The sequence below is a fragment of the Oreochromis niloticus genome, linkage group LG11, assembly GCF_001858045.2.
Source record: "Oreochromis niloticus isolate F11D_XX linkage group LG11, O_niloticus_UMD_NMBU, whole genome shotgun sequence".
NCBI classification, from domain to species: Eukaryota; Metazoa; Chordata; class Actinopteri; order Cichliformes; family Cichlidae; genus Oreochromis; species Oreochromis niloticus.
The window spans coordinates 1,935,331-1,947,181 of record NC_031976.2 but is presented as its reverse complement, the minus strand read 5'-3'; the positions used below and the strand labels follow the sequence as shown (position 1 = coordinate 1,947,181).

At 41.9% G+C, this 11,851-nt stretch overlaps 1 protein-coding gene across 4 annotated transcripts; it reads right to left on the bottom strand.

The window, feature by feature from the left end:
* Window positions 1-2,992: 2,992 nt before the first annotated feature.
* LOC102079374 (uncharacterized) lies at window positions 2,993-9,220 on the bottom strand. 4 transcript variants are annotated; one of them, XM_019364643.2, is made up of 3 exons: window positions 6,257-9,220; window positions 4,281-4,325; window positions 2,993-4,188 (listed from the first exon to the last, which is right to left on the bottom strand). In XM_019364643.2, exons 2-3 carry the CDS (start codon window positions 4,318-4,320, stop codon window positions 3,443-3,445), a joined length of 786 nt encoding a protein of 261 aa, XP_019220188.1. In that variant the 5' UTR covers window positions 4,321-4,325; window positions 6,257-9,220; the 3' UTR covers window positions 2,993-3,442. The 4 variants fall into 4 exon arrangements, with proteins under 4 accessions (XP_019220188.1, XP_005472421.2, XP_025767617.1 ...); XM_005472364.4 differs by having other exon boundaries at window positions 5,606-9,219; XM_025911832.1 differs by lacking the exon at window positions 6,257-9,220 and adding an exon at window positions 5,215-5,587.
* Between the last annotated feature and the right edge of the window lie 2,631 nt (window positions 9,221-11,851).

Genomic DNA, 11,851 nt, shown 5'->3' with positions numbered 1-11,851 from the left:
TAAGCTAAGATTAAACCAGTTAATGTTAGGCTCCAGTGTCCTAAAAATCACACTTTGCCCCGATAAACAAATTGATTGCATTCTCGCATTGTGTGGGAATTTATTTTCAATTACAACTTCGATGAGCCACTTCAAAGAAAGTTTCACCTACGTGGGCAGCAACAGAAAAGTCCAGTGCATAATAACAGCTGACCTCAGTATTGCTGCCAGTGGACAGAAGTGAGTGTCACTGACTCGTGGGGTGATCGTGGCTCAAGAGTTGGCAGTTTGTCTTGTAATCGGAAGGTTGCCGGTTCGAGCCCCGGCTCTGACAGTCTCGGTCGTTGTGTCCTTGGGCAAGACACTTCACCTGTTGCCTACTGGTGGTGGTCAGAGGGCCCGGTGGCGCCAGTGTCTGGCAGCCTCGCCTCTGTCAGTGGGCAGCTGTGGCTGCAATGTAGCTTGCCATCACCAGTGTGTGAATGTGTGTGTGGATGGGTGGATGACTGAATGTAGTGTAAAGCGCTTTGGGGTCCTTAGGGACTAAGTAAAGCGCTATACAAATACAGGCCATTTACCATTCATATCAGACTCCTTTTATGGTTCCTTCAAATCCCAAGAAACAAAGGACACATTTTCGGGATGCATTTGGAGGGTTCTTTGAATCTGGACAGTATTCATTGTAACCATGTCGTTTAAATGATACCCTTGAATTTGGACACAGTCCTAGAGTTTTAAATAAGAAGGCTTCTGACACAGTCTACATAACTTGTGCAGTGAACAGATTAGCCATATAACTTTAACATGGTAATTCAAGCCTGTTGGGTGACTGATGCTTCACCTTGGAAACTCTTTTATTCCTTAGCATTTTAAGGACTACCCCACACCCAGGCAGCTGCTTGCTAAATGTGAAAGAGCTCCTGGGCAGGGGGTTTCCATGGTGACTGCCTCAACTTTTTGTGTGTCACTACACAAACACATACACCTACCACACAGGTGTCACAATGTACAGTGCAGGGAGAGCAATGACAAACAGCATTGATGTCTGCCCTGAGTAACTCCTTCACTTTACTGGTAAAAATAAGCGCTCCATTAGAGTGGAGGGATGGTGCAGAAAACAACGTCACAACAATCCTGCCGACACACACACAAACACACTTCTGCCATTAGCACACACAGATGTTAGAGGTGGGGCTGTTGGGAGTCACTGAATTTATTTGGAGGTGTTTTCACAGCGTGCATATGAAGTTTGTAGGCTGCATGATTAATGCAGGAATCCCTCACATAGAAGAAAAAGAGAGAAAGATTTGCATACAGCATAAATTTGATACTGGACATAATAATATAACACATGTCAACAATACTGAGAGACGTTGCACTGTGGTGAAACTATAAATACGTGTAACACTGTATAATGCCGTTTCAGATCATACCTGTACTATAAGTGCGCTGCATCAGTTCTGCAGAACATTTAAGCAAAAATATTTCAAGACACTACAAAAGAAGCTCGAGTAGCTGTATCATGTGGCTGTAGCGTATCACAAGCAGGCTCAAAGCCAGTACAACCAAACGTGATCACACGTCAGGCCAAGCTGGAACTGATTCCCATCTTCTGTAACTTCTACAACACTGTTCAATAGAGACACATGAATGAAATGCAGTGTCATTAAAAACACTGATGATTTTTTTCATATTCTTCAGTGATCTTTATTTAAAAATGTCATCTGAATAAACTTTCAGGCATTACGCTGACTGATGGATGGACTGCATGAATGCTTTCTCATCCTTCTTGGAAGTGTCTGAGGGGCTTTTCCACTTGGAATCGGGATTCTGTGTCCACACTTCAGAGGTGGAGTTTCCAGCATCTCACCTGGGCCTGCAAACAATCAGCAGGAGGGCTTCTTAAACCAGCGCTGCCTGCTACTCCTCGCCAGTTTGTTCTGCCATCTCCAGTGGTAACTAGGCTTCACCTCTGCTCCAGTTCTGGCTTGCTCCTTCCTTGTGTTTAACCTTGTTTTCCCTGTGTTTAGATCTGCCGACATACTCATCCTACCCTCAAACTCCCCTACCCGTCCAGCAACTTCTTCTCCCTCTGTTGCAGAATTCCCGTTGGATTGTTCCCATCAGGACCCAGGTGATCAGTCTCTCGATAGCTTTTCCTCTGGTTCCTGCTCTCTGCTGACACTCCTAGCTCGAGCCACGTTCTCCATTCCCTCTCTTTAAACAAAGTCTTATAAATAGTTTAACCATGTGCATTGAATCTGCATTTGGGTCTAAGCCTTCTATGGAGGGAATATCTCTTCACAGTGACATCTATTCAATTTTCAATTCCATTCAATTTTATTTATAGAGCGCCAACTGACAGCAACAGTCACCTCAAGGCGCTTTATATTGTAAGGTATACTTACAGAGAAAAACCCAACAATCATATGACCCCCTATGAGCAAGCACTTTGGCGACAGTGGGAAGGAAAAACTCCCTTTTAACAGGAAGAAACCTCCAGCAGAACCAGGCTCAGGGAGGGGCGGCCATCTGCTGCGACCGGTTGGGGAGGAGCAAGGAAAACAGGATAAAGACATGCTGTGGAAGAGAGACAGACATGAATAATAACAAGTGCAATTCAGCAGAGAGGTCTGTTAACACATAGTGGGTGAAGAAGAAACACCCAGTGCATGATGGGAATCCCCCGGCAGCCTAATGCTGGGCATACACTGTGCGATTTTTGGCCCATTTTGAGACGATTTTTCAGTCGTGCGACCGTTTTGGGGATCAGCCCGAGTTTGGCCTTAATCGTGTGCGGTGCATCGTATACATGGGATAACGAGAAGCGATTAACACCTCACGACCAGCTCCCGATCATCAATCGTTTGGTCGTAAGAAAATCAAACCCGCTTGAAATCCTGTCGACCGTCGTGAGGGTGTCAACGCAGCGTCTCACACTGCGCACGCGCAAACACAAATGAAAGTGAAAAGACGGAGCAGCACAGCAGTGCAGCGTGTGATCTGGAAGCAATGGAGGCACAACTTGTAGGACTTTGGCAAGCTCATCCGAGCCTCTTCGATGTGGCTTCACGAAATTATCACGACCGCAACAACCGTGAAAAGAGTGTAAAATTTTGTGTTATAATCTTCATGCTATGGACGCACAGTGTGAGCACTCAGGTCACACAGAGCATCGGGCCGTATAGTGTGAGACTCTGCATCGTACCTACAAACTTCAATCGTGCAGTTTGAGCAGGAGCTGAATAACGCGACTGAAACATCGCACAGTGTATGTCCAGCTTATTGCAGCATAACCAAGGGAGGATTCAGGGTCAGCTGAGTAGGCCATCAGCCTACGAAAAGGATACTGAAAAAACCTGTCGAAATAGTGTTAGTCGTCATCACTGCTGCTGGTGGACTCATTTGAACACCTCTGAAATTTGCAAACACGCCAGAATTCCTCTTCTTCCTCAAAATCCTCTCAGGACCGCTTCCTCGAGCCTCCAGTTTCATGGTTGTCGAGCTCTTCAAGTGCATCTTCAAAAAGGTCATCACTCCTGCTCTCAGAGTGATCATACACAGCTGAGCTAGTCCCCGAATCAGAGTTTGCAAGCCTGGATTTTTTGCTATTACGCTCTTCTTCATCTACATCTTCCTCTCTGGACCTTTTCGTGGATCCACCAGGCAGCAGTTCTTCTTCTGTTACCTGCTGAGGGCTGTCCTCATCAGCAATATTACCAACATGAGGACAGCCCTCGCTATCAGTGTCACAAGCAGAGAAGAAGTCAGAGTCATCATCAGAAAACTCCTCGCTCCATCTGATTCTTTTGTTTGGTTCCACATCTTCTTCATCCATCTCTCTACACCTCCTCCTGGATACACCTGGCTGAGGGTCCTCTTCTGGGATGTACTGGTGAACATCCACACACTCTTCAAATGCCTCATCAGAATCATCATTTTCAATGCCAACAACAACAGCAGCATTGTGATCATCGTGCTGTTCATTGTTGTCAGCATTGGCATTATTGTCCCTCACAATAATATTGTGAATGTCATCATATCGTTCCTCTAATTCATCTATTAGCTCATCCATCCTCCAAAAAATAGTATAGAGACCAAGATAAAGATTGTTCAGGAAGCCCCGGAGTCCACCAATAGGTTCAGTAGCTGGTTCATAAGCTGGTTCCTGATCTCCACTTGGAAAGATTTCTGGGTTAACCTGTCGGCCTGCAAGATCATTTTATCTTTTAATTAGCATTCATAACTATCTGCTGAAAATCAGTTTTTCATCAATTTCAAGACTGAGTACATGTGCTTACCATTACGGTTATTTTGTGATTCATCTCCTCTTCCACTCATTTTGACTACAAGGAACACAAAACAACAATGATCACAACCTCAACTCAGAATGTTCAGCGAATTTGCTTTTTTTGTGATAACTTTGGGCTGCGTCCACACGTACACGGCTATTTTTGAAAACGGAAATTTTCCTTTTTCGTTTAAAAAAAAAATCCCATCCACGTGTGCAGTTTTGAAAAAATATCTCCTTCCACATGTAAACGCTAAAAACAAAGTCAAACGCTGTCAAGAACATGCCAAATCCTAACCGTGTAGAAATGCTGGCCAATCAGAAGTCTAGAAGCCTGGGAGGAAAACCTCACAAAACCTTACGTACTTCTGAAAAGTTTTTGTCTTTCTCTGGAAAGGCAGCTCATTTTGTGTTACTTTCAAGTGCCTTCATCATTTCCAATGTTAATAACTAAAGACAGCATTTTGGCTGGAACAGACTCACAACTTTGGAATGGACAAAATGCATACAGCATACATAAATGTAATTTTTTTAAATTACATTTATTCCAAACCGACGTCAGGATTTGGGTTGTGAGAGCGTCTGTGTTGAATGTAGAAGCCACGTCTGATGCTCACTCTGATGCCTCTGTCTTTCTAACTGTGTGTATATGTAAGTGTGTAAAAACTGCAGATACTAAGATTAACAGCAACAGTATTTTGTCTACATCTGCCATTGTGGAAACTGATCTCACGTAAACAATAACGTGGCCACAGCGCACACTTTTGACATTGCCTGAGTAAATCTCTGTTTTCCTCGTCCACACCTAAACAAAAAAACCTAGTTTTCAAAAATCTCCACCCTGGCAGACTTTTTAAAAATCTCACCTTTCAGTGACTCAATATGCTGTTTAGGTGTGGACGAAAGGCCCAAATGCATAGAAAAAGCTGTGTTTTCAAAAATACCTGCGTACACGTGGACGTAGCCTCAGTTTCTCAAAAAATGCTCTCAGAAATTCTGTTTGTTTGAGACAAAAATTAAGTGTTCTCTATTTTCCTAAATGAACAAGATAATCTCAGAAATAATCATGTTAAAAAGAGCTTCTGTCACTCTAAGATATGATTAACAACATTTTCTACTTTATGTATAATTTGTCAAATATTACAACAGCTGACAAATAGTTAAGTCTTCATTTGTTTCCCTGAATAACAGATCCACATCATCCTCTCTATGATGGAAAATATAGTCTAGACTTGCACAATGTAAAGTACATAAATACTGTCCTGGCAGGCAGGAAAATCGGGCTTTATATTTAAGTAAATGATCTTAAGTTTATAAACTGAAATTTGAGCTTACTTTAGTTCTTGGTAAATTACAGAGCAGTTAATCCTCAGGGAAACGTAGAAATGTCACTAAATAGTCGTCTGCTTTCATACGCTTGCAGTGTCTCTTCAGTTTTGTGTTCATATGCTGATGTTTTCATTCAAAACATGTTTAAATGCTGTGATGTCATTTTAGCATCAAAGACTGCAGAATGTACAGAGATTCTTTTTACATCAACTTGTTTACTCAGATTTTCATATCTTTTATATGGAGACAGAAAAATACTCAAGACAGAAGTGAATCTAAAAAACTAAATCAGTCAGTGTGTCATTTTTTTATTTATTCTAATAGTTACTGTAAAGTTCTCCTCTAAGAGCTTCATCTTGGCCTTCATGCAGGATTAAGGCTCAATAATGAGCACACACACAAAATATAATACATTTCTTTATGATTGTTAGGCAAAAACAAAGAGAACCCAAAGTTATCAAAACATATATCCACTAATATGGTCTCATTCTTGCTCTGCTCCCTAATTTTCCCTGGAGGCATCACTATGGCAACAAAACAACAAGCATTAAATGACGTTTCAAACAACAACAACCAAGCTGTTTTCAGTGCTTAATATTTAACATGTCTTTGTTATAAACTTTGTTTGTACAAATGTGTGATGTTGATGTGCACAACCTGGGATTCTGGTGTGAGTGGCAAGATGAAACAATCCACTCCTGACGATTACAAGTCAGCCTTCTGAAAGTGGAAAATGCACATAGACACAACTTGGCACATATGAGACCGGTCTGATAAAAACTCGTGTTTTTGCAAAAGTGATAATGGAGAATTTATGTCCCGAATGGACTTCAGTGTAGCTTAGCAGATTCTCTCAATAACCTGTTGTGACAGGTGAGACCTGAGACTGGGACCTGCCCCTGGTAGGCGGGGCTGGGTTTTGTCCCTTTTATAAGCACAGGTGCAGGCAGGGATTCTCTCCAGCAAACCTGAAGCTGTGAGTACCTGGTCCAAGCTGTGCTATTTGGTACTTTGAACTGTTTTTATGAGAGGTATACCCCATTTGATTTCTTTGCCACCCTCATGCCACCCTAGGAAAATTTCTCTAGATCCGCCCCTGGTTACATCCTCCTGAGAATGAAGAAAAAGAGCCTCTCTCGAACTCACGTCACCTGACATCAGTCATTATTCACACATGGTTTAAAGCCAATCATCGGCACCAGCATTTCTGCACTCTCTCTCCGTCAGTCACTTCAATCGCTCACATTGAAGAATGCACCCACCTTCAAACAATAGTATTAATGTAATGTGAGCAGAACATAGAAAGTTGATGATAAAAGATAATAATAGTCCTAAAATAAACTTTGCAACTCGGAGGTGAGCATGTGAAGCACTGACTGATGACCGTGCCTAATACTGCTGACATGCATGTGGTAAACACAGAGAGTTACCTAGCCAACCAGAGCCTGGAATTTTCACTAGCAACCACTGCATCAAATTACACCCTAAATGCTTGTTTGTGGAGGCTATCGAAAGGCAAATACTGACAGAAACTGATGTAAATGTGGTACCATGAAAGGAGTATGTAACTGACAAAAGCTGTCCACCAGTCCTCCAAGCAATACTGGCACCCAAGTGAAACCAGTGCACAGCAAAAGTCACATCAAGCTCTATAACAGGAAGCATGTTCAACAAACTGAATTTAAAAATAAACTCAGCAGCTCTGATTATCCTGTTCCAGAACAGCTGATTAGTTAGTTCAGTCTATGCTCACCCTTAGTTAAGCACATCCACGAGTAGAGAAAGAAAACCATCATTAGCGGACCAAGGAATAAGAAAACGAGTCAGTGCTGATTATATTTATTTGAAAAAACAGAACGGAAGGAAAGACTAAATTTAATCAGCTTGTCCTATTTGTCATCATCATAGACTGAATAAAGTTTATATTTTTTAAATCTCAATGCTCATCAGTTAGCAAGCTTGAGCAGATGAAGCTGAATCCTAATTTAACATTTAATTTTAAATCTAATTACCTGAGAGGAGAAAATGTAAGAGAAAGTGAAGATCAAATCTGTTGAATGATCAAAAACAGCTTTACTGAAGCTGTGACAGTTACCCAGATAGCTCTGTGTGCATCGACCCTCAGCTCAGTTTTTACTAAGAAATGTCTTCTCCAGCAGTTTATGACTATTTTATTCTTAACTTTGTTCCTATTGTAAGTATTTACATTTTGATCTAAAAACATAACATAACTAAAAAATGCTTTCCAAGTCTTTAATGGATGTAAAGTTATCATAAAAGGCAAACCTGTTACAAATGTCTCTTATTTTGTAGAGCTGTTTATATGCCGATCAATTTGATGATCTGTTCTGTAGCTTAAATCATGCTCAGTGGGTCGACCCTGACCCACCTGAAGATATTTTCAGTGAAAAACATGTTGAGGTTCAGACTCTGAACCTCTTAAATGTTGGCTGACATCCTGTGGTGACTGACTGAACACATTTCAACATGAAATGTAATCAGATAAGGACCCGGCTGTCTCAAGCTGCTTTTAAAATGTCACTTTCAATACATTAGGTTCAGTTTTAGAGTCTTAAAGTCATTTGAGCCTCATCTGTACCCAAATGTTCACAATATTTCCAAGAACAGTGACAGACGTTTTTCTGATTAAATCCAGACACATGATTTGTGATTGATCAGTATGTAACATACAGTATATGTTTGCAGAACCAGTGAACTGACTGCTGCATTAATCTCCACAGCCTCAGAGTTAGAAAGGTGGAGACTACACAGATTTTATGTCACATAATCGCTGTCTCCATCCATAAATACTGACAACTGAATGAATGTAAAAGTCTTCATCTGAAGTACACAAAATAGCAAACTTAAAAAACAAACAAACACGTATATCCGTTTTTGTAAAAACTCAAACTCCTTTATGTACTTTGACATGACTTAGTGAGGATTATCGGCAAGGAAATCAATCTGGCTGTCAGTCATCCTGTTCAAGTGCAGCAAAAGGGGAGGAGTCAGAGAGTTTGTCAAAGAAAACCAGCCAGTGAGCAGGTTTAGTTCACACAAATCTGTTACTCCAGTAATTGAATCAGAGTTCAAGTTAACCCAGAGGGCCTCATTTTAGAGTTATCGGCCAAGCCTAGTTCCTGGAGTAAGGCCCTGCTGTCTGAGAGGTGACACACATATTTTTCAGGAGAATACCACAGTAACTTTTGGTATTTAAACTGTTTTCCTATAATGTGTCAAACTCCTGTCATGTATGCAGTAAGAATATTTGAAGTGGCCAAAACTGACTGTATTGATTATAATGTAGCTACAGTAAGTCTGAACACAAGCAGGTGATCTGAAAGATACTAGCAAAAGAAGGTCATCACATATTTTATATGTAACTTCTTCATAAATACAGCCTATTTACCAACACTAGCAAATATATCATTACACACAGGACTGAAGTGTCCATAGTCTGGTCGGACATTTATGTCATAAGTAGGTAAAGGGACCAAAAAGCTCCAGAGGAAGGTCTTATTTATTTTACTGGTGATTAGATAACAGCCCAATGTCCAAAAGCCAGTGAAGAGAACAACCACAGAGTCACGCTGCTAAGCACTGTTGCTGCACAGCAAGAAGGTCCTGAGTTCAGTTCCACCGCTGTGTGGAGTTTGCATGCTCTCTGTGTTTGTGTGGGTTCTTCTGGGTACTCCAGCTTCCTCCCACAGTCCAAAGACATGCAGTTAACTGGTTGTCTGTCTCTGTGTGTTAGACTGGCGACCTGTCCACAGTGTACCTACTACTTAGCCTGACCTGTCTCCCCAATGTAAAGTTTGTATATTGTATGTATGGTTGACTAGGTCTGTCATCTCAGGTGCAGGCAGCTGCAACCGACAACAACCGTGTTTTCCATCTGGGAGACACAGTGAAGGGTTTATCTTAGTTTGATGCTGCATTTCAGTTAGTGGGGTTTGGAATCTTGTCAAAATTGTTGGAAATATTAAGAAAAAAAATCCCACCAGATTTTGATCCACGATGGAATACCAACTGGAAAGCTTGTGATTTGCAGCAGCTTCATTTTCCAGCATGATTGTGATGGGAGCACACTGCCAATGCAGCAAAAGCACACATGACTTAAGGTTACTATTGCAGTGACTTCAGATTTTATGTGTTATGTTATGATAAATAGAATTACTCAGAGCTACTTAATGGTCAGAGGAGGTAAATCCAGTATTTTTTTCCATTTATTTATTTGATAAGCATTCTAATCTCTCAGTAAAGGTAAAACAGGATGACTCAACTGTCCCATCAGTCTACTGCCTGCCAGTGTTCCTACATGCACCAGAACCATTCATACCCAACCTGTTTTGGCCAGTTCCTCATAAAAGTATGCTTCCCACTGGACTGACTGGATTGCTCTTAACTCCAACAAGACCACACCACACTGTCCAATGGACAGGCGTGCACGTCATGGAGGTCTGGTGCGATACAGATATGATCCATGTGAGCCTGAACTGCTTCCAACTGCCCATTTGGACCATTCCAACCGCATTTTGACTGGGGTCATGTGAAGCCAGTAGGATCACCACCCATTTTCTCTCTTTCCACTATGGACTAAAGGAGTGCGATGCATATATAAGGTCAGGGCAATACTGAATGACTATTGTATGCTTATTAACCTTTACTGCTGAATTCCATTTGTGCAGTATCTCCAAAATTTGAAAGATTTTGAAGGTCTTGAATAATCAGGCCCCATCTGATCTTAATGACCTTATACTACTGTATCACCCCATTGGAGCACTTCGCTCTCAGGCTATGGGCTTACTGGTGGCTCCTAGAGTACTTAAAAGTAGAAATAGAGCCTTCATCTTCCAGGCCCCTCTTCTGTGGAACCAAAACATATACTTAGGGCAGGTGACCCTTAATCCTCCTTTAGTTATAGTGCCGTATGTCTAGCTTGAATAAGTACAATCCCAGTTATTTGATGCTGCTTTTTTAGCCTCTGGCTCTCTTTCATGGTGTATCTTTGTCCTGCCTCCCTCCCTTCACCCCCAACCGGTCATGGGAGAAGGCAGCCCCTCCCTGAGCCTGCTGCCAAAGTGCGTGCTGAAATGGGGTCATCTAATTGTTGGGGTTTTATGATTTTTTTGTATTTTGTAGGGTCTTTATCTACAACATGTTGTGATTTAGCACTATATAAATAATTCAATTGCTGCTACCATATACTGAAAACCAGGCCTGCACCATGATCCCACCTCAAACCTCAGTGTTGGTTGGTGATTTGTGCTTCCTGCAGTTTCTAAAAATAGGTTGGGAGGCAGAGCCTTCAGCTATCAGGCCATTCATCTACGAAACCAGCTCCCAGTTTGGAACTGGAAGACGGACACCCTCTCTACTTTGAAGATTCAGCTTAAGACTTTCCTTTGTCTGAACTATCAGCTGATCAGCTGATTTGGAACTGTTGTAGCAGTTTTCTTCCTGAATTTCCCACCATCAGATCAAAAACATGGCAGGTCTGAGGTAATGAGCGCACCCAAACACATAGATCTTCCAAATAAAGACAGTGAGTTTATTTACAGTGAGAAATATGGAACACTAATGTGACACTGTGGCTCCCATGGGGATTTCCCAAATATCCCACACAGTGCTTGTGTCTGTGGCGTGAGTCCAGGAAGAGCAACTCCCAATCTGTACAGTGACAGAGTGAACTCAACGATCCGGCGTCGATTGAAGCTCAGCCACATAGTTAAATAGGAAAGCCGCCACTGAAGGTAATCAGCTTCAGCTGGCGACTGCTGATGAGCAGCAAGTGTGGCTGACTCCAGTACGGGAACATTTCCCGGTCAGATGATGCTCGGAAACCAGACACACTTATGTCCAAACACCTATACACATAAACAGAAGCTGAAGCTGGGCACAAGTGGGGCTTTACAGAGAGGACTGTAAAGCACTGACATAAAAAGCAGTTTCTGACTAGCAGCCACTCTTCTCAGGACTTTATTGCACTTGGATTACATGACTGTAATCATGTAATCGGGTTTTTCTTCTTTTCTTTTTTGCAGTGCAAGGTTTCAGTCGAAGGCTCACATGGAGCCCCCGATATTTAAATGTAAAAGCCGAACCAGAGCTAGAGCTGAAGCAGTCATTCCAGTAGAGAAACAGGCCTGAGCCAAATTCAGAACTAGTTTTAAAAGAAGTTAAAAAGATGAGCAGAGAAAAACATGAGTGTCCTGTTAAACCGCTCCTGCTTTAGAGTTTGTCTCATTGTTG